The 23,158-nt window shown below is 31.1% G+C and overlaps 5 protein-coding genes and 1 pseudogene across 5 annotated transcripts; 4 read left to right on the plus strand and 2 right to left on the minus strand.

The window, feature by feature from the left end:
- On the plus strand, window positions 6,179-7,482 carry LOC109348315. Its single transcript, XM_019588701.1, has one exon. It carries the CDS (start codon window positions 6,282-6,284, stop codon window positions 7,152-7,154), a length of 873 nt encoding a protein of 290 aa, XP_019444246.1. The 5' UTR covers window positions 6,179-6,281; the 3' UTR covers window positions 7,155-7,482.
- On the plus strand, window positions 11,361-12,509 carry LOC109347104. Its single transcript, XM_019586832.1, has 2 exons — window positions 11,361-11,720; window positions 12,474-12,509. The coding sequence occupies exons 1-2, from the start codon at window positions 11,361-11,363 to the stop codon at window positions 12,507-12,509; spliced, it is 396 nt and encodes a 131-aa protein (XP_019442377.1).
- Window positions 12,517-13,284, minus strand: LOC109347105 (annotated as a pseudogene).
- On the plus strand, window positions 13,298-15,373 carry LOC109347106 (iron-sulfur assembly protein IscA-like 2, mitochondrial; the record flags this gene model as incomplete). Its single annotated transcript, XM_019586833.1, has 3 exons — window positions 13,298-13,446; window positions 13,491-13,602; window positions 15,101-15,373. Coding segments are annotated over 3 exons (324 nt in total), but the record flags the coding sequence as incomplete, so codon positions are not given.
- Window positions 17,717-21,780, plus strand: LOC109348316 (protein CIA1-like). The gene is made up of 10 exons (XM_019588702.1): window positions 17,717-17,945; window positions 18,067-18,213; window positions 18,295-18,513; window positions 18,808-18,872; window positions 19,174-19,239; window positions 19,331-19,402; window positions 19,664-19,726; window positions 20,206-20,275; window positions 21,026-21,109; window positions 21,545-21,780. The coding sequence occupies exons 1-10, from the start codon at window positions 17,748-17,750 to the stop codon at window positions 21,608-21,610; spliced, it is 1,050 nt and encodes a 349-aa protein (XP_019444247.1). The 5' UTR covers window positions 17,717-17,747; the 3' UTR covers window positions 21,611-21,780.
- LOC109348317 lies at window positions 22,389-23,080 on the minus strand. Its single transcript, XM_019588703.1, has one exon. The coding sequence runs from the start codon at window positions 22,915-22,917 to the stop codon at window positions 22,474-22,476; it is 444 nt and encodes a 147-aa protein (XP_019444248.1). The 5' UTR covers window positions 22,918-23,080; the 3' UTR covers window positions 22,389-22,473.

Below are 23,158 nucleotides of genomic sequence, written 5' to 3' on the forward strand. Positions count from 1 at the left end.
GAAATTCTTGTTTTTTCTATTGCTTGTAAATGTGTAAGTGTTTATGTCATTATAAAATTATAAATAAATAAAAAATAAAAGTATCAAGTTGTTTTAGTTTTTGTAGTACTCGGAAGAATTAGTACAGTTGATTAAATAAATTGCATAGTAAATGATAGACAAGAAGGCATTGACCAATATCATATGTTGAATGGGCAAAGTAGTTATGAATGTGACCCCAAAATTATCTTCCTTCTATTATTTGAACAAATTAATAATAGAAACAAAAAATTTGAAATTAAAGTTGTGGCCAAGCATGCTAAGACTAAGAACGTTGAAAGCTCACTGATTCGGTCAAGAAACTTATACATGACACACATATACATTTAATTTAAAAATAACAACCATATACCTTGAGTAGAATTGGTTTATACCCCTTCAAATTTAAAAAAAAAGATGACATAATTATAAATGATACCTTAAAAAGCTAATTTATGGCATATTTTAAAAAAATGAGATATGTCATATTTCTAAAAAAAAATGACATATTTCTTATAGGAGGATATCATTTTTAAAAATAAAAATAAACAATGACTTGCACATTGTATAACTACGACCACCCATGAAAGAGACAAACAAATAAAAATTTTATAATATTGTGCCATTCTTAAAAAAAATGGTCTACAATGATACAATAATTTCATATTGGAAGAGTAGGTACTATTTAACAACTAGCAACCACTTTAGGGGGAAATCAAATAATAAAAAAACACTAAAAATGTTTAATCCAAAGGACACGCATGAGACACCCTCTTATAAAGGCTTCTAGAACCTTATTGATGAGAGGACTATGAAGTTTCCACTTCCATTCTACAATGGTCCAAAGAATAAAAACCTTGGGTTAGAACTTAGAGTTTAATTGTGAATCTCTTATACATAATATAATATAGCTACCAACAACAACGCATTGATCTAATGATGTAAGACCCTACTCGATTATTGAGAGCAATACTTATTGAGAAGTCAATTACAAACCTTGAAAGAAATTAATCCATTACTCGAAAAGGTGATGGAATACATAATACCAAAAAAATTTAGCTACCATATATTTCAATGTGCTTTGACCTCAATCACTCAAGTTTACTTTAGTTTTTAATCTAAGAAGCTGCTTCACAATAATTTTCTACATAGAAAAACCATGTTTAATTGGTGCCACTCGAATAAGTGAGGTGAATAAGTAATTTGGAGTCTTAATAACTTACCATAGATAATATAATTTATTCTTGATTTCATATGTCAACAAATTATTTATACGGTTTCTTTTCAGACCAATGATCTTTATCATTGTATACATAAAAGTTTTTACAGCTTTCATTGTGGATTTAATTACTCTTGATTTTTAGTTTTATTAACAACAATCAATTTACTGAAGATTACTTAACAACAATCAATTTCTTGAACCAAGTTTTTATTTCTCTGAAATGTCGTGGGTACTATCATTGGTATGTATACTAATAATTATTACATGCAATTATTATGAGTTTGTCTGAAGACTACATATTATACGTTTTGTTATTGAGACATTACACATGCTAACTAACATTCCCTTTTGTTATTATTGTAATATATTTTTAATTAAATTCCACATATTAATAAGAGTAATTACTTTATTTAAATTTCTAAAAAATAATAATGTTTATAGTCTTAATGACAATAACAAAAGAAGTAAAAATAATCAAGCAGTTTTAATAAGACAAATGAGGAAGAGGGAGTAATAACTACCATAGTTGATATAGGGTAATATATTCATGCAATCACTATTTCATTACTATTTATTTAGAATACTTTTTAAGATCAACAATAATTAAATATGCAAAATAATAATACAGTAATAATATATAAAACTTACTAATATAAAACGTGTGGAAATTGGGGGGAGAACAACATCACCTATCTAATTATTTGATGGTGTCATGCATATATACTTAATTTGTGGCATCCTGTTTTTATAGTGGAATGATTCACTAAGTAGATTTTTATTTGTTAATTAAGGGCTTCTTTAATTATTTTAATTTTTGATAAGTTTATTTAAAAAATTATGATAAATTTAGATCTGTGAATTCACTCACACCTTCAGTTTTACTTGGTACATTCAATAAAATGAAGAGAAAAAAATGTATATTATATATACTACACATTACTAGTTCGGTTCAATAAAATAGAAAAAATGACTTTTTGTGTGTGGGGTGGAATAATTAATTAATATTAGAAATTTAAACATTAGTAATTAACTACAAATTGAATAAGTTAATTAATATTATAAATTCAAATGAGTATGGAGTATCTATAGTTGGACAATGACATATAGTTATTTTTTTTTATCTATTTTAAAAATATAAAAAAAATAAAAAGTAAAATAATACAAATGTCTATTAATAAATAGATGTGAGAAGATAACTTCTCTCCTCACATCAGAACATACATTATTCTCATTTCAAATATCCTAAGAAAACTCTTTAAAGAATACAATGTTTTTGGGTTACATTTTATACCAAGTGTATTCTTAAATAATAAACTAATCACTTTCAAGGTACATGTCTATCTCTCCTAACAAATGTCTCTCAAATAAATCGAATTATTGATTTTTTAGTTATTATGAAATGTAGCATGACCTTGTATTACTAGACCAACATTTTGTTGCTTAAAGAATACAAATTGAGTAAGTTAATTAATATTAGAAATTTAAATATCCTAAAAATATTATTTAAAGAATAAAAATAGAGTATGTTAATGAATATTAGAAATTTAAATTTAACCTTTCTTGAAATATTTAAGCATTATTACTTTTCAATACAATTTGGCTCATTTTATTACTTTCTTAAACAATACACTAAGATAGGGAAAAAAGAATGAAGTATGAGTATTATACACTATTATTAAATTATTTATCATTCATATTTAATTATTATCGACTCTTCAAAAAAGTAATACAAATAAATAGTGAGTAATATAGTAACTATCTACAAATCTTAACAGTGCATAAATATTACACTCATAATATAGGAATGTTGTGGCAAGTGAATTATGATGAGTTGCACCTAACTCTGCGACTTCTATGCATACACCTAACCGAATAATTAGTTGTTTAATAATTATTGAAATATGTTAAACACATACGACAGTCATAATTTATGTTTACACATATGGTCACATTTTTTGTTTAAACATACAGTCACAATCGTAGGTTTTTTTCTATAAAAATGTCTTTATAATTGTCATTTTTAAGTATAAAATGTCTGGTCTTGCTAATTATGGTCTAAGGCTAATTTTAATTGATTTTCAACGCTATTTTGGGTCTGTCTTCAACACTACTAAAATTATGGAAATCTTTTGAAAGTGAAATATCAAAGTTCCTAGTCCATTCAAGGCCCTTAAGACCTTACCTAACAAAATTTAGCTGTCAAATTGCTTTATTAATTAAGAAAAAAAGTAAATGCACATGGTATTAGTTTTATATACATTCACTGTATTATCTATTATTTATGTTTTATTGTCGTTGATTCTTCAGAAAAACTAATACAAATGAATAATAAATAATATACTAATTATATACATAAATTTTTACATTAAGATGATATACACTTATTAATTGTCTTTATTTGAGAAGCCATAGGCATACATATACCATAGAATTAACTTTCGCTAGCTCAGGATTCTTAATTATGAATTTAACCGAAAGGATTAGAGTTTAATATTTATGTATTGTCATTGTTAAGTTTTTATATTTATAATGAAATATTTATTATTAATTTGTATTACTTTTGTTTAAAAATCAATAATAATTAATATATAAATGATGGATGATGTGTTGATAATATAAAAATAGTTACATTGTTTATGTATACATATTAAATCTTAATTAATATATGAAATCTCAATCTTACATAATTCGAAGAGTTTAAAATCATTTCACTAGCAGTATACTATTAACATATCATCTGATTTGTATTACGTTTATTTGAGAGTTAATAATAATTAAAATATGAATGATGAATTATTTACTGATAGTAATAAAATACTTATATTATAGATGTATACATATTAAATTCTACTTCAAATCTATATTATATAAAATACATTTATCGAATAGGGTATTCAATACAATTATTAGAGTTGAGGTGTAAACGTTTGTTTATCATCGCTTTTTTGCTGTGCATGATATTAATGAAGCAAATTATTATAGTTAATGTGCTTTTTTTGTTTTAAGCAATTAATATTGATTTTATAAAGTATTGAAAGTGAAGAAAAATTTATTTCACAAGTATTTCCATTTCCATAAAAATAACGAATTAGATATTATTATAAAGTATAGTATGCGTTTCACAATATCTTTCCTATGCTTCTGATGAGGGGGAAAGAAATATTCTAAATAAAAAATGTTTCAAAAAATTAAATAAAAACTATTTTTAAAAAAGTATACTTAATAAGATCATTTTTATTTTTCAGTATTTTTGCCATCAAGTAACATTTTTAACTCCTTAGTTATGATATTGATGAATTCAATTATGATTTATATATTTGTTTTCCAGTATTATTTTTTGCAATCAATTTAATATGCCTATTTTTATTTTACATTTTATGAATTCAGTTTTCTAATTCCCAGAAAAATAATCGGCATTCAAATATTTTAGGAAATTACCAACAAACTGTAATGATGTAAGACTCTGGTAAATCTCATATGATCAAAAAGTCAATAATTTGGTTTCTGGAAGTGATATTTGTTGGGAGTGGCAACCACGCATCCCAAACGAGATTAATTCTTTACCAAAAAAAGCGAAAAGATACATTTGATAGTAAAAAATATTTTAGGAAATTATTGTTACTATTTTACTTTTGTTATTGAGAGATATGGAACATTGAATTGGTGCCTGTCAATAGATACCATACAGTTTTAATTAAAATATTAATCAAGAAACTCAATTTTAGATTTTACCAAAATAATATTTTTTTCATATAACACAATGTTGCACTACATCAAATTATATTGTGAATTGATCTCTATCAAAGGAATTTTGAGGAAGAGACAATCATTTATTTTGAATGATATTAATTTTTTATCAATAAGATTAGCCCATGTAAAAAAATAATATTGTAGATGAGCAATTGATATAACTTGTTAATAAGCTAATATGTGATTTACAAGCTTGGTGGAAACTTATAAGCTAATTGAAATATCACAGGTTAAACACTTTATGAAAACTCATAAGTTGATTAATTATATCAAAGGTGATTCTATTAGTTAGAAGTCCTAAGTAAGCCAATTAACTATGAGGATCAAATAGGCTTAAAAAAATATATGAATATCATTTTCCCTTTAAGATTTATTTATATTCCAATGATTCTATATTTTATTTTTATGTAGATCATGGACTTCCATTTTATGGAGTTGCAGTTAATTTTTTTTGTGTACTATCAATGATATTTTCTCATGTTTTTAGTAATAAACTAATTCATTTCAATGTGGACATTTATATGAATCGAACTCTCAACCTTAAAGATCTAGTGCAGTCTTACACCAATAAACCAACGCCTGGTTGGAATTATAGTTAATATTTGCCACCAACTATATGATAAGCTAACACAACACTGTAGTAAATATGCATATATGAACGACAAAAATTTAAAGATAGATGTATATGTCGTTATTAAATACTCATATGACTCTTAAGATTAAGATTGTCAAGACATTAACTTAAATAACTTTTAATTACAATCATTCATCCTTGTTATTATCCAAGTTTTATATTAGGTGAAATAAGTAGGTAGCTTAAGCTATTTAACCATATTACATAGGAAAGATACACATAATTGATAATTTAATAATATATTTTTAATTATTGAATTGAAAGAAAGAAAATAGGTGACAACCATCTTAAATTCAAAAATCAAAATGAAGTAAAAAACAAGAAGAAACACTAAACAAGTTGAATTATATAAGACAATAATGTATCTCCTCGTATCAGAAGATAATTTATCTTTTCTAGTTAATAAAAATGTGATATGTATGTTATTTTGTTTATTTTTTAAAATATTTTTATAGAAAATAATAAATCATCAGAATTTACTCAGGAGGAGATAACTATATCATGAGAATTATAAATTCCCATTATATAATATGTATCTTTCATCTTCACACACTTTCTCAAATAATTTCTCTATTTCTCATTCTTTCCCACTCTCTTCTGTTCAAAATCTTCTCTCTTTTCAAATCCTTCAATTTCTCACTTTCCATTCCAACTCCGATGCCACAAGTGGATATTGAAACTCTTGTTTCTGTCTGCGCCGGCGGCTCCACCGATCGGAAAATTGCCTGCGAGACTCTCGCCGACGATCACCAAACGGATCGCCCGGAACCTCACCCGGATTCTCCGCCGGAATCCGTTTGGCTATCAAGAGATGAAGAATACGATTGGATGGACCGAAACGCCGTTTACGAACGCAAAGAATCCACTAAAGGAAACTCTAGCTCCGTTCCAAATTCCACGAACCTCAATCCTAACCCTAACGCAATCAAAAACTCGATTCTACAGCGATTCTCTTTGAATTTCAAGTCCAAGGCTCCGATTATTGGTTTACCTAAGGTTCAGAAACCTTCCTTCGTCGAAGCCAAGAATCGCCGCCACCATAAGACTACTTCCACCACGCTGTTCCCGACGCGAAGCGCCTCCGTCGGAAAATCGGTGTCGTCGCTTAAAGAACCGTCGTCGCCGAAGGTTTCTTGCATGGGGAGAGTCAGATCCAAGCACGATCCGAATCGGAGATTCTCAAATTCCCGAAGGTCAACAATCTCCGACGCGGTTGCAGAAGAGAAACCAGTTAGAACCGGAAAAAAACCCGGTTTCTTTAAAAGCTTTCGTGCTATTTTTCGGTCCGGTCGAAAGAGTAAACCGGAGAAGGAGTCCGGTTCAGGAACGAAGAATTGCGTCAACGAGATAAAAATTACGAAACCGCGTGATAGCGTGAGTAACGTAAACGACGCGTTGTTTGCGGAGTCAAATTCGAGAAAAAGTGTGTCGCAGTGTGAACCGCCCGGTTTAGGTAACATAAACCGGTTCACTTCTGGCAGAAGGTCAGAGTCGTGGGGAGTAAGTGAAACTGACATCCACGTGTCATGATTGTATTGGGCGAGAGAATGTTCAGCTATGGCTACTACGAAGTGGGGCCTACTTTGCCCTCAAGTGCAAGTAACAAATGAACGTGATAATCGCGCGCGAGTTGTTGGAGGGTGGTGACGTGGCAGCAAGTTGAAGATTGGTAAGTTCCCATTGTTGGTTGTTGATGTGTAAAATCATGAACTGAGTTTGTTTTAACATTTTTGTCTCATTCTATTTTTTAGCGACAGTTATATTGTGGATATAGTCTAGTTATGAGTGTCTCTATAAATTTTCATTTCTATGAGTTTCAGTTTGAATAATGGTGTGAGTTGTCTCACTAGTTTCTACCTATTTTTTAATCAACCAAAAAATTAAGGGTTAATTCTGTTACAATGATGTGGTAAATTAGTTGAATTTAAGGGGGCATGATCTCTTATCTCAGGTATTGATGGACCTAAGAAGATGTTGATGTAGAATTGAGCAAGATTGAATTACAGATTTAAATGTTGCAATTTCACTTAAGACATTAAATTATGGATTTAATATGTACAAGTTTGTTACACTGTCAGCAAATCATTAATTGTTGGTTTATTAATCACCATTGTCTCTCAAACAAAAATAATATAAATTAATGATAAATGATATGTACACTATTAATAAATAGATTTTAAACTCTTAAATTATATCGATTAATTCTATATGTGCAAACCTTTACTCCTCAATGGAAAAAGATGTAGAAATAAAAAATGAACACAAATATTTTTAACCTGAAATGTTTTTTAATACAACAAAAAATATTTCATCAATTTTTTATTTTCCTAATATGAGAAGTACATATATTTCTCTTTCCTATAAATACCATAATTTGAGGCAATGATGAATAATTACTAACATTCTCTTATCTTATTTTTCTTCAAGTTATAGAGACTTATTTAATGCTTTACTTTATTTTTCTTTTTTTCTTCCTTCAAATGAATGAAGTTGTCTCCACTTATATTCAAAAGTTTGACTGCGAAAATTTCGTCTATCAATCTTAACCATGCTAGCTGATGCACTTTTCGCATTAAATGCTACATTTCGTCTATCAATTTTCTTCATGCTAGCCAATCAATTCACATTTTGCACTTTGTCATGTTTTTTTTATCTATCACAAGACTTTAATATTTATGCACTATCATCATTATTTATACACAGTTAGTCATTAGACGCATCTATATGCTTCTGTGTATTAATCTGTTATGACAAAGAAAATATTATTCCGAGAAAAACTATTTTGTTTTGGGGTAAAAGGTTTTGTTTGGAGAGATGGAAAGTGAAGAACAGTACAATGGATATGGAAGTTTTTACTTGATCCCATTGTCAATGGTTACTTTGTCTACAACGGGCCTCCACAGTTGTAAAATTTCAATGACCCTCATCATACAATTTTTTTAGGAAAATTAAAAGCACATGAACATGAGGGATTTTGGGGTATTGAAAACAAAAACTTATTGGGCCATTTTTTAGACTTAGATAAAGGGATATCATTAGGCAGGTCCAAGTAATGGCCACACTATGTGACTTCTTTTAAGTTATGCAAACGAATCTCATTATGTTTAAAAGCATTCGTTGATATTTTTCAGGTTTATAAAGGTCATAAACTATTTTGCTGAGTTGTTTTTATAGGCTCTAATAAACTATTTCAAATGTCCCTTAATCTCAAAATTTCACAATCTAAAAATATCATTAATTACCACTATCGATTACCTTTAATAATTATGAAGGTAAACCCAAGGTAAAACAACCCAAACCATTGTTTCAAGACATTGGAAGATTTCACTTAATTTAGTGCAATAAAATGGAACATTTTTATATTAGATGACAATTTTGATGTTTGTCTCCCCTCCTTTATTCATAGATATGATAGGTAAAAATATTGCTCATGTTGAATGGATAGTGCATACTTCTTGTGTAATAGGGAATGTTGTGATAACTAGATATTCATGATATATATTATAAAACAAGAAAGAAAGAATGAGAAAATCATTCATTGAATAATTATTGGATTGAAAAAGTGAGTCATTATGACTTATTTACATAATAGAAAAGAGAAAAAAAAAAGCTTGTAAAACAAGCAATTAACACAAACCTAACTAGCTAATTACTAACTTCCTAATCAACAATTATCTTCCAAAAATAACCTCTAAAATATAAATCTGTTAAGAGCAATGATATCCTTTTACAAAATTGTATATTTAACAAAAATGTTTAGTTTCTTATTTGTAGCAAGATAGTGAATTTTTTTGTACTATCAATGGGTATCCTCATCTTTTTTGGTAAAGAACTAATCCCTTTTGGGTTTGTGACTGTCTCTCCCAATAAGTATTGTTTTCGGGAATCGTATCATCGACCTTGAAGATCTAGCGGGTTCTTACATTACTTGATTAATGTATTGTTGGTAGATAGTGAAGCTTTTAAATATGACTTTGTGAGAAAAGAATAGTTTCTAAATATTGATCTTGATGTGCTTGAAGTGGTGTAGCATCTACTGGCTTTTAAATAAACTAGCCACTGGATTATATATCCAGCTCAGGCCAGTGGTTGTTTGCTAGGCTAAGTTCATTCCTAGGGTTGATTTGATGATATCTTTGTTTGGTTTGAATTAAAAGCTTAAAGCCCTTTAGGCTAATCCATTTGCAAAGTATATAATCTTTTATGGAATGGATGGTGTACATGATTTTTTATATAGATCTTGTAATTGTTCTCTTCAAGTACTCAAAAGAAGAGGTATGAAGAGATTTTATTAGCCATGTTTTTTATTAAAGCTTGTGAAGATTAATCAAGGGAGTTTATTTTTCATAAACTAAAAACACTATTATAGGACCAAATGAATCAATTTTAACTATTCAATCTTACATGGATTGATTATATATGCATAGTGCAATGATCAATATTTGTTCTTTTTTAGTTTTGCTTAAAGACACCCTCTAATCATTGGCCACACACATGTATAAATATATAATTACCTTTTCATTATTTTCTATAAAATCTAGGGGTTGGACATTTTCATTATATTCTAATCATGCGTGTTGACAACATTAACCATCACTAGATCCTTTTTTTCTTCAAATACTTATCCAATCTCCATCAATATATCATGATGCTGCTCTTTATTTCAATTTAGTGCTTCTTTGTCTCTATCTCGGAACCCAATAAGGAAGTGTTCTTTGAATGGATCATGTTTGCTCCATAATATTGATGTTTTTGCCCTATAAACTCAACCTAAGTGATAATAATGTCAACCTAATTTTGTTAACATCATTTTCATACTCATCATCATTGATTAAGATATATTTTTATATGTCACTTGTCCTCCATTTGAACCTTGATAAGCTACATCCTGTTAAAGTCTATACAGGAATGACATTGTTTTTGGTATTATGAAGGTATTTTATCACATTTTTGAGTAATAAATTAATCATTTTTTTATGTGTATGACCCTCCTAATAAGTGTCGATTTCATGAATGAAATACTTGACTTTTTGTTTTTTCTGGAGATCTAGCAAGACCTTATACCAGTAGACAATATCTCACAACACAACAAATTCCATGGTCCACAAATGGTCAACAACTTGGGTTTTATGGGGCCCACTCAAGCCAACATGAGTGGGCCATAGCCCTTTGGTCAAAACCCACTCACTCTACAATGGATGGGGATCATATGTCCCCATTCATGTCCTACTTTGTGTACCAAGCCAATCATAGAGCTTCATTTCTTTAAAAAAAATAGTATAAAAACAGAAATTAATAATTTAATATTATTTTGTGATGTTTGATTGGTCCGGGATAATGACTTAAACTCAAAGTGGACTCATTCTATCACTCATGCAATTCATTGCCTCAATCATACAACTCTTAGAAAATCATATGAACCCTCATGTCTTGAAGTGACATCTTGGTTATAAAATCATTAAATTATGAGTGAGATGGATCCACAGTAAAAACATATTTCTTACATTATTCTGCATAATCTTAAATATTATCTCTTTGGCACATAAACCAAATGATACAGTAGAAGCAAAACTTTATGAATAATTGACTATGATATCTATTTAATGTATCTTATCCCACACCATTAAAATATATTATTGGAGTAACTTTTGTGTAACATTTATCACAAACTTTGTAAGTTTATTCCACACCATTCGAAAACATTGCTTGGTGCTGCAAGAAAATGTTGTGAGGATCATGAAAACAGATGGGAAAATTCTTGAATACAAAACACCCAACAAAGTTGAACAAGTGTTGAAAAAGTTTTCTGGCCATGCAATATATGACTCACTACCATTCCTCCAGAATCTTCACCCAAACACCAAGAAGGTGAGGTTTTCTGATCTAGAAGTTCAGGAAAGTAGAGTAGTTAGGGTTAAGATTGTTATTAGTAAGAAAGAACTGCATGATATGCTGCAGAAGGAAGGGATTTCAGTTGAAAAGATGTTATCAAAGGTTCATAATGAAAAGGTGATAGATTCTGATAATGAAGATTTGTCAAAAAGAACTTGTGATATCTTTCAAGGGTGGAAACCAGCATTAGAAACCATAGCAGAAGTAAACTATATATATATATATATTACAACTTCCAATATTGTTTCTCTATGTTTGTTATATTTAGTTTTTCAAACATGTTGAAATTCTTACATGGTCCTTGGACAACAAGAAATGTAAGTATGGAATATGCACTTCCAAAATATAATAGATACACAATATATATTTAATTACAAGCATTAAGCTTATACGTAATATATATAATTTAACTTCAATCCTAATTTATGTGTCTTAAAACATGGTGAATGACATATTTATTGTTGATAATGTTAGGTACATGTTTTATGCAATAACCATATTAAAAAAGAATTGAAAACAATAAGTATAGTACTTAAAAATCCCAAATATAGAGGAACATATTGGATCAAACCATAATCAGATTGCATAATACACCAATGTATAAGAAATAAATATTGCTCAAATATAATATATATATATATATATATATATATATATACCTTAAAGGTAAAGAGAAAAAAATTACTCACTCTACAACAATATCTTCTCCTTGATAACTTCATATGTAATACATCACCTAGGTCATAAAAAAGAAAGATGTATAAAATTTCATTGACAATATCATAAATAAAAGGTAATGATCCATGAACAAATAAATTAGGGTTTATATCAGTTAGTAACTTTCCTCATGACAAATATAATACTTCATTGAGACTTTGTTCATCTATTAAGCTCCAACAACCTCTTATGAGATTCTCTTAACTTAATTTAATTATTAATTAAAATTTAATAATGCAGATTTTCATAAAGTACATGCATATGAATGGATTATGATATAGAAGTTGTTTCTGCTTGAAGCCACATCATGGAGAAACTTGATAAACTATAGTTCAAACTTCAAACTCAAATGAAATACTTAACCATCTGAATTTCTTTCTGCTTGAAGCTACATTTCTCATAGAACACCTTGTTATGAATACTGCAATCAAGTATAACCTTATAGCACCCCATTGAATGAGCATGATCTATGAGAAAATTGATTAGTTTCTTTCCCAATTGCTTCCCACGAATATTGGAATCCACAACAACATCCTCAATATGCCCAACTTTGCCACAGTTTCTTAAAAAACTTCTTCTCTATGAACACACTCCCTGTTGCAACAATCTTTCCCGAAACTTCGCCTTCGATAAAGCAGATTACATGATCATGTCCAGGAGAACTGAGACAGAATCACAAACACTAAGTTGTTGCAGTACTCTATCAAGCCTTTGTCCTTGTCTGAGATCTCTAATTTTCTTACAGTAAACTTTTGTTCCTCATTTTCAGTGTGTTGCCTATCAGGCTTAACAACTTGGATTCAAATAGTAGCTTAATAATTTTGATTCAGAGTTAGCTTAACAATTTTGATTCAAATAGTTAGCTTATTAGCTTTCAACTTCTACCTTATGAGTTGCCTGAAAGCTTATAAGCTTCCGGGTAGCTTTTAAGCTCCTGAGTAACTAGTTGTGCCAATCTGAGCTTGTATTCCTATATAAATGTTGTGTCATTGTGTGTCCTCTGTGTGGTTTCGTGCCACATTGCTCTTTGTTGCTTGAACATTTCAAACATGTAATTGGTACCAAACCATTTCTGCAATGTGGATCAGAGAATGAAGGAACTAGAAGGAAGTGAATCATTGTCGAATGGAAAACTGCTTCGTTCGAGTGTACAAACTGGTGGGTGTTCTGGGTTTCATTACCTTTTTACCGCTGAACTGAACATGCTAAACTCGTGCATTTTACAATTTTAGAACTTACTTTTGTTATTGTGTGAAGCAGAGTTTTTGAGAAGGAAGGAATTAAACTGGTTGTTGATAATATTTCCTATGATTTTGTAAAAGGCGCGACCGTTGATTATGTCGAGGAGCTAATCCGTTCAGCTTTTGTAGTAAGTAACCATCTTCACTCCTATCTAGTGTTGTGAAACCGGAGCTGGACGTCAAACCGGCAGAGATCCTGTACTAGGTTTAAACGGTTAAACCGGCAGAGATCCTGTACTAGGTTTAAACCGTCTGGTCTGACTGGGTGATTTCGTACATAATTAATAATTTTTATTTATAAATATATAGTTATATATAAATATAAAACTTTATATCATTAATAATTATATATAATTATATTGAAATAATACATCTTTATCTTTTTTTGGACCGCAGTAAAACAAAATATTAGAACATTATTTTTATTTTTAAGTGAGCCGTCCGGTTTACTTCTCAGGTTAATCCGGTTTAACCGGGTTTAACATGGTCGGACCGAATTTTTTTCCGGTTCAAAGCTGTCCAACTCTCATTCGATTAAGACAGCAAACCAGAGCCGTTTTCAAGTCCGGTCAACGGTGAGACCATCCGGTCCTAACAACACTGACTATGACAACATGGACTTTTATTGTAATGTTAGTATGTGTTGAGTCACACACAGAGTAAAGAAGGAAAGGGCTACCAATAGATTAAGGTGCAGTAGTGCAGAGCGTTGTACCGAAAGCTGATAGATTTCCAGAATGAACTTGCACCAAATGGTCCAAATATTTTTGACTTGTTTTGTGATTATCCTTGCAATGCCTTTAATTTCTTAGAATTCATTTCGTATAGAAATTTGAAGAGAGGATTCTTTGGTGCTCCACACATTTTAAGAACATATTAAGCTATACAGATTGCATTGGCTTGTTATGTGGATGTTGCAATTGCTCTCCTGACTAGTTTTTGCTGGGGTGAGGACATCTATCTTCCAACACCAGTCATGTTTTTTCGGGCACACCTCCGTCGTGATTCGAATTAAGTTGGAGCTGTCACTCAAGATATGCCTGGAAAATGTGACTGACATGAGAAAGAAGTTCTTGATACCAAAATATTGGCTAGGAGGAGAAAGTGTATGTGTATCACAACACTATGAACCAGGGTTGAGTCAATTTATAAGTTGTGAAACATGTTGAAGTATGATGTGCTCCTAGAATACGAAGTGCACCATAGAAACTTCAAATTTATAATCTATGATCATGGTATCACTGTTTTTACACAAAAGATTCAGTGGCATCCCCTTAAAAGTGGTGTGCACAGTTTACACTTCACACCAAATGTAAAAGCCCTTAGATTGTATGTGAATGTGTACATAAAGTGCTGATCACCAATCTTTTGAATTTGATTCTTCTGAAGTGAGAGTGAACTGCAGAAATCAAGAGAGTAGAATAATGCATGATCTGTTATGCATGTGGTTGTGAGTCTATCATAAATCTAAACCCTTGGTTTGATTAAAATCCCTGCATTGTATTCTCTGAAGTGCACCCTGCAATTTAGGGGAGCCAAAAACCTTGTTTATAACACTGAATAAGTGTTCTTAAGGAATCCAAGTGGTGATAAATTTACAGTGAAGTTTCTGGTTCCTTTTTGCAGGTGACTGAAAACCCCAGTGCCGTTGGTGGTTGCAGTTGTAAAAGTTCCTTCATGGTGAAATAGTAATTATCTTCATGGAGCTTGACCCTTTGCCACTACTCATATATTTAAATTCATTTTGATCCTTCTGTATTGTATTAAACGATCGATTGAATAAGTATATTGCACTTAAAATGATATTATTGTAAGCTGCAACTATACTTGTGATAAGTTCTAAGGCACTTTATCTAGCCTGTTATAATATGTAGGAGCTTCTTCTTATGTCTTATTATCAAATCTTAAACCTGTTAGCCTATTTTAGAATATAGTAGGACCTTATACAACTACATTAATGTCTTGTTGGTAAATACCGAGTCAGACTCCTCTCCATTAATGGAGAGGCAAGTGCAATTTTTCCCTTCAATTTGAAGGGTAAATTTGTCTTATCATAATAAACATAAGGGTATAAATGTACAAGCATATCACATGTTCTTTGGTTTTTTGCATCACTTACCTCTCCAGAGAGTCTCATTCGTAAATACCTCATATTAACTTCACTGAAAATCTAAACTGACTGGGTGGACGATGAAATGATGATAGGAGGCAAATCCACCAAAGATTAAAGAAAAAAGGAATAAGAAGGTGGTCCTGTGCATAAGTCTCCTTTGGGAAAATAAGCTCATTTTAAAGCCAGCAATTTGCATTAATCAATGTTTCACTGTTTAAGGGTAGTTTCAAGAGATACAGAATTTTCCATTGGTTCAAAATACTTTATATTTCCCAAAGGCTACTAATAAACCAAACACAATGAAAGAGACAATCATATGACATTTATTGGAAAAATAGAAACTGCTTCCAGTTCATTATGTCCACTTCAAATTTGAATGAATAAAAGTATAAGTTCAAAATGGCTAACATGATGGTCAGATAATTCACTCTTCTGCTGGTCTTTGCCCTAGCACAGGAATGTCTTCATATCGCTTCTGCAGGAGAAAATATAAACTATTATTCAAGACTAAAATTTTGTAGAGTAATTATCATAGCATCATTAAAATCAGAATCCTTACTAGAAAAGATACACTTCATCAACAGAAGTAAACCAATTTTTACTCCAAGGCCAAATTTTAATATTGTTGTTCTATCTAAATAAAATGCTTTTGTTCAAGGCCTAACACCATCAAAAATGACATTTGTACTCTATATTTGATTTTTGCAAGATAAATTAATACGAACCTAAATCGAATCAAATACAACACACATCATAACCTACTTACGGATCTCTTTAATTCACGATATTAAAAAATAACAAATGAAATTAAAAAAACAAAAGTAAGCGTGAAGAAGATATATTACCCCAACGTTGTTGCGTTCCCAGATCTTATGAACACCATAATCAACAGCGCGTTCTCCAGCGAAGGCACCAACGATAACAAAGGTAACGTAAACAGAGTTACGGCGCATAAGAACCTTATAGAGTCCTTCGAAAACGCCACCACCTCCTCTTCTTTGAGCTACTGGTGCCATGGTAGAATGGTTTTTGATTGTGATGTGTGGCTCTGAATCTGATTTAGGGTTTGTATCTAATGGGAAATAAATTTGAAATGGACCTTATGAGAAGTACAGAATTTGGAAGGTATTAGGATCGGGTCATATGGGAGTTCGCAAATAATGGGTTTAAACTCCTAATTAGGAATGACATCATTCCTGGTTTTAATTTTTTTATTTAATAATAATTTTTTATGATTTAGTATAATGAAAAATTAAATACCAAAATTAGTATTAATCTAATAATTATTTATTATAAAATATGTAATTAAAATTTAGAATATTTATATATATATATATATATATATATATAGTCATTATGGGTACTTATGAGTTGGGTAAGTTTGAGTTTTAAACATTGGTCAAATTATTTTTTAAACTCAAATTCTACCATGAGCCTAAAAACAAATTCGATCCTAAACATTTAGTTCTTTACCCAAAAAGAATGAGAGATACTCTTAGTAGTACCAAAAAATATAAGGGTGAGCTAGACGTGATCCTTCCCGCTCACCCAACTTGGGCATCACGATTGGAACCGAATATGGTCAAGTTTTATGAGTCGAGTTTGAGTTTAAAAATTAAACAAGATCAATAATTAAGGTGAGAAAATGGACAAACATAATTTAGCTCGACCCGACCAATTATTATTTACTCTTCATGTTTTTATGTGTTTCTATTTAATATGTAAAAAGTAATGATATATATTTGATGGAAAGTAACATTTATTAAAATCTAGTTTTTTAATCATATATGTATGATTAATATTATATATATCGTCATATGTGAAATTGAGTATAATATAATTATAAAAAATAATATTGGAAAACTTTATCCAAAAAATATGCATTATTATATTAATCGAGTATAAAGTTGGCTTCATGTTCATAGACTAACTCAGGGATACATTTGTTGTTTAACGAATTGTGTTATGAACTTATTTAAATGATTAAAAAAATATCAAATAATTAAATTTTAACTTAAATATATATTTTTTAATCAATCACATGCCCATTACACATTACAAAAGTATGAGACAACTTGTATAGCAGATGAATAAAGTATCGATCTATCAAACTATAAGGTATAAAGTGTTGTCGTGTTGTTTTGGTTGTTGTATGTGAGTATGGGTATGGCGATAGAGAGCACGGAACTAAACGAGGTTGAAACACTAGAAGGTCACACCGATAGGGTTTGGAGCTTAGATTGGAACCCTGCTACCGGTCACTCCGGTATCCCTCTCCTCTTCGCTTCTTGCAGCGGCGACAAAACCGTCCGCGTCTGGGAACAAAACACACTCTCCTCCAACCGCTTTACCTGCAAAGTAACCCAACCCTCTCTATCTTTCAATTTTTATTTCCGTCGTCGTTCGATTCATTTAGCCGACTCATGTCGTAATTGTTTTATAATCATTATTCATTTTTTTATGATAAATTGAAATGCAGGCAGTTTTGGATGAAACACACACTCGAACCGTTCGATCTTGTGCTTGGTCACCTTCTGGTAAACTCTTAGCAACTGCGAGTTTCGACGCCACCACTGCCTTGTGGGAAAATGTTGGAGGTGAATTTGAATGTGTATCTACTCTTGAGGTAGTTAAAAATTTCATTTAATTTTGAGTTAATTTTAGTTGAATGTTATTGTGTGATGAATTTAGATTTGAATGTGGATAGGGTCATGAGAATGAAGTGAAGAGTGTGTGTTGGAATGCTGCCGGAAATTTGCTCGCGACGTGTAGTAGAGATAAATCTGTTTGGATATGGGAAGTGCAGCAAGGGAATGATGTTGAGTGTGTTTCTGTTCTCCAAGGACATACTCAGGATGTTAAAATGGTCAAGTGGCATCCTACTATGGATGTATTGTTTTCTTGTAGCTATGATAATACCATTAAGGTAATTTAATTGCTAATGCAATTTGGTTGTTTGTTCGACCGACTATGTGGATCACAACGAAAATTCATTTAACTTTCGGCAGTTAGAGCTTTTGTTATTTCGAGCGAATCACCTGAGTTCCTTTGTGGAAATGTTTTTCAGTCTAAAGAGTAGAGCACTTTCTAAAATGGCTTTTCTTTTTTAATTTCACCTTTTTGTGCTCGAAAATTTAGATAAGATACATATGTTTCTTTTGTAGATCTATGTGATTTGGCAGTTTGAGAATGTTTCAATGCAATCAATTTTTTTCTCCAGGTTTGGGCAGATGAAGGTGAAAGTGATGATTGGCAGTGTGTTCAAACCTTAGGAGAACCCAATAAGTAACATTTCTTGCTTCCAACTTTTATGGATTCTTTGCTTTTCCCTCTAAGACACAATTCCTTCTCTAGTTTGGAAATTATGAATCACACCAAAAACATTTTCGTGGAAATCCATCTATGTGTTTTTGCTTTTCCACACCACCTTCATAGGGGTTTGACATTTTTTTCCGTTTATTAGCATAACTATTCTGTATTATATAGAAATACATTTTGCTTATATCTTTTACACTTTTATGATTACCAAAACTTTCAAACCAATTCTAATCTTGATTTGGTCACATGTAACTGTGTTGTTTGTCAGCGGTCATACTTCTACTGTTTGGTCCATATCCTTTAATGCTAGTGGAAACAAAATGGTTACCAGTAGGTATGTGAAAATTTTCTCTTGTTCATGCCTGGAATTATTTTGGCGTTTTGTTGGACTTCTGTAGCATTTTGACTCCAACCCCTTATCGCAGTGATGATCTTACCCTGAAAGTATGGGAAACAGAAAACATAGAGATCCAATCTGCTGGTGAATTTGCACCTTGGTAAGTAACATGGAATGGCCCCCCTCCCCTGGATAAAATACTGAAATGAGTATTTTTACACAATGTTTGGAATCGCTTGACTCTGGCTGATTTCTTTCGAAGATTTTAAAATCTAATAGATAGGTTTGTGTTAGTAATCATTTATTCACGCACTTATATAAATGAGGTATAGATTATTGAATGGCATCAACATATATTAGTATATGCATTTTTGCTTTGGTGCAATATCAAGTTGTTTCTTGTTTCTTTTGGTAATTTCAGGAGACATCTTTGCACTCTCACAGGTTATCATGATAGGACGATTTTCTCTGTTCATTGGTCAAGGTAGTTGCATCTTGGTTATAACTAAATGAAATTTGTGTTTCACTTGCCATTTATGCTTTCCTTAATCAGTACTCAAATTTCTTACATATGGCTTTTAATCTGTAACAAGTATCATATATGCCACATTGCCACTATTAAGGATGTTAAATTAAGTAAGATACATGGTGGGATAATCAGCAATTACTCATATTTGGAATTTATGCTGACAATCATGCCTAAATTCTGGATGAATTACCCTGTTACATTCCATGTCATGAAGTTTTTTAAAATGTAAATATCATTTTTGCAGCATTCTGTTGATTCTTTTTCAAATGATTCCTTTATTTTTATCTTTTTATTGAAAGCAAGAGGAAGATAGTGACTCATGCACTTGAAGTTTGCCATTCAGATTCAAGATAGCACATGTTCCCTATCTTAACTAATTTTTATTTATATAAATCTGATCTTTGTGTATCCTGCATTTTTTGCTGGCATGACAGAGAAGGTATCCTTGCCAGTGGAGCTGCTGATAATGCTATTCGCTTTTTTGTTGATAACAATGAAAGTGAGGTATGTCACATTTTCATATTTTTTGTTTACTGCATTTATCCACTAAGATAAGTTAAAATGCTTTCTATAGTCATTGACTCATTGTTAATGGCTGGTATGAGTAGACAGTAGTCCAGAAATTGAACACTTCAGAGTTCAGACACTACAGCATGGAATGTTAACTTCAATATTCATAAGTCCTTGATCACTCATCTCAAGCCCCTACTCTTTCCTTCTTTTTATTACTGTTGGGGTAAATAAATTTTTTATTTGGTTACATGGGTCAAACAGTGTAATAATATTCTATCATGGATCATGTTGATTCACAAACCCTTCGTGATACTGTTGTTGGCTATTTGTGCATATGGATAAACCAGGAATACCATGATCTCTCTGTACTTTCTATGACAAGGACCAGAGTAGGAAGAGTTAATAAACCAATGTCAGATGCATTTAAAACTCAAGGGCAGATAACACTCAGTCAAACAGATATACCGTTTGTTAACTGTACTTCACAACCTTTTTTAATTTGCATTGAGATTTTTAGTTGAACTTTATTAAAGGATAAAGCCATATGTACATTGAAATCCAAGGCCCTGAAAAATCCAAACATATATAAGATAGTGTGATTATTTATTAAAATAATGACCAAAACGAAAAATATATTTTTCAAATGAATGAGTTTGTATCTTTGTAAACTACAGATGCTTCTGTCTCCATCAAGAAAACAGATTACAATTTACCAAACTTTACTGCTTGCTTGTGCTATAGGTTGGTGATCCAAAGTTCAAGTTGCTGTTGAAGAAGGAGAATGCCCATGACATGGATATAAATTGTGTGCAGTGGAGCCCCGGGGTAAGATTTTCAGGCACTACTTTAATGGAATAACATTGTTGATGTATTGAATTTATCTTTCTTCAAATATCAATTGGGTGGGGTAGATTTCACTGCTAATATTAGAATAATGCTTAGGTGATTGTCTTAATCTGAAGAATGACCTATTAAATTTCACTCTAATAACTATTGTACTTGATCATAAGAAGTAGAAGCAGACCTTAGGCTATCTATTACTAGTGCAGTGTTTTAATTGACAAGAAGGACAATACAAGTTTAACTAGTAGTATATGAAATATAAAATTTGTAGTTGCAATTATGTCAAAACATTTTGGGATTAAGTTGAGTTACCCTATTAAATACAGCTTATATGACTTTGCAATTTTGCATACTTGGCTATCTCTGCAATTCGTAACAATGATTGAACTTAACTGTCTACTGCTTCTTACTTAATAGGAGAAGCCGCTACTCGCCTCTGCTAGCGATGATGGAACCATCAAGGTATGGGAGCTGGCATCATAGTGTGCTGATACAAGTTATGCACAAACTTATACTGGTGGAGCCTAATAGTAGAAATGCTAGGTGTGCATGCATCCTCATAGGTCTTTTTCTTTTCTCTTAAATAACAGACATGAAATATTCTATTTTTTAGGGAATTCAGAAATCTGACTATAAATTTTCCAATTTTGCTCCCAGAGTAATTACTTGAAAGGGAAGGATAACAAACACTTAATAGTGTGTGGCAACTTTTTGTCAAAACAAGCACTTCCATAACTAAAGCAGTATGTAATTGAATCACGCAATTGAATAAAGCTAGTTCTCTAGAATATGTTCATAATAACAGATGAATCATAATGGTTCATTCCTTTTCTTGTTTCAAAATATTGCTAGCCTTAGATTTCACTAGCATATATGAAGGTTACACATGAATGATTCATTGGTGTTTTGACAAACAAATCATTTTGTAAATTTAAATTTCGATAATTTTAACATTTGATAAGTAACTTGTCAATTTGAGTTGGAATTTCAGTCACTCTTGATTGAAAAACCCTTCTCTTAGATTATATCTTTTACCAATGATATGTTTGAAATTGAATATGTTGTGAAATTATACTAGAGTTGTTTCTTACAAGAGGCTGAAAATTATATAAGCCAAGTCTAGATTGGTTGGGGATAATAGAGTTAGATCATGTGAGATAATATAAATAAAGGAATTCAATTCACACATTTTACTTACAAAAATTACCCTCATCAATTCAACACCACCATAATGAAATTCTTAACTACAAAAAGGATTATGTATATAAATCTCAGGATCAATAAACCACCCATCATCAATAATATATAGTGTTCATCATTAAACTGAAATACAGAAATGGAAAATTCTAACACCTGTTCTCTATGCTTAGTCCAGAAGCATTAACCTTTTTACCCTCTTCAACCAAAGCCTCTTGTGCTGTAGTGATCTTGCTAGGAACTAAATGAACATGAAATGCAGTAGTACAATCTATCCAATCCATCAAAAAATTCTCTTGACCCCATATCTCAGGAATCCAAACTCTTCCAGCTACTTCAACTCTATGCTTTTTCAGCCTCTCACGTTCACTATCCTCAGCTATAACCTCACTTTCTTCTTCAACAAGTACCTGCAATGCTATTTCCTCTTTGTTGTTGTTGAGATTGGTTATTGAAGCTGAAGTGTTTTGTTCAACATCTTTATGTTGTTGTCCCATGTTGTTGCTGTTGAATTCTAATGGCTGAAGAGGAAATTTGTCATTAGATTCAACCAAGGATTGGTGAGCCATGATGAAAAGGTTGTTTTCTTTCATGCAGAGAGAGAAAAAGAAGAGTGATGTTTTTTTGTGTGTGGGGAAATAAAGCAGAGAAATGGGTGGGAAATTAGAGTACACGTCAACCACAGTAGAATCTTTTGTATGGTATGTAACAAATGTACGTGTCTTGTTTTTTCAGATGGGATTTTAACATGTGGGGGCTTAGTTCCAACTTTGGTGTACTGAAAATGAAAAATGAATAAATACCATAATGAAATTAAATGAAATGAAAAGAAAA

Source organism: Lupinus angustifolius, chromosome LG05, assembly GCF_001865875.1.
Source record: "Lupinus angustifolius cultivar Tanjil chromosome LG05, LupAngTanjil_v1.0, whole genome shotgun sequence".
Taxonomy (NCBI): Eukaryota; Viridiplantae; Streptophyta; class Magnoliopsida; order Fabales; family Fabaceae; genus Lupinus; species Lupinus angustifolius.

Bases quoted from the DNA above. Each gene is read 5' to 3' on its own strand.
- LOC109348315 (XM_019588701.1), top strand. From the start codon at position 6,282: ATGCCACAAGTGGATATTGAAACTCTTGTTTCTGTCTGCGCCGGCGGC.
- LOC109347104 (XM_019586832.1), top strand. From the start codon at position 11,361: ATGAAAACAGATGGGAAAATTCTTGAATACAAAACACCCAACAAAGTT. The intron at 11,721-12,473 runs GTAAACTATATA...TTAATAATGCAG, and splicing joins CATTAGAAACCATAGCAGAA to ATTTTCATAAAGTACATGCA.
- LOC109348316 (XM_019588702.1), top strand. From the start codon at position 17,748: ATGGGTATGGCGATAGAGAGCACGGAACTAAACGAGGTTGAAACACTA. The intron at 18,873-19,173 runs GTAACATTTCTT...GTTGTTTGTCAG, and splicing joins ACCTTAGGAGAACCCAATAA to CGGTCATACTTCTACTGTTT. The intron at 21,110-21,544 runs GTAAGATTTTCA...CTTACTTAATAG, and splicing joins GTGTGCAGTGGAGCCCCGGG to GAGAAGCCGCTACTCGCCTC.
- LOC109348317 (XM_019588703.1), bottom strand. From the start codon at position 22,917: ATGAAAGAAAACAACCTTTTCATCATGGCTCACCAATCCTTGGTTGAA.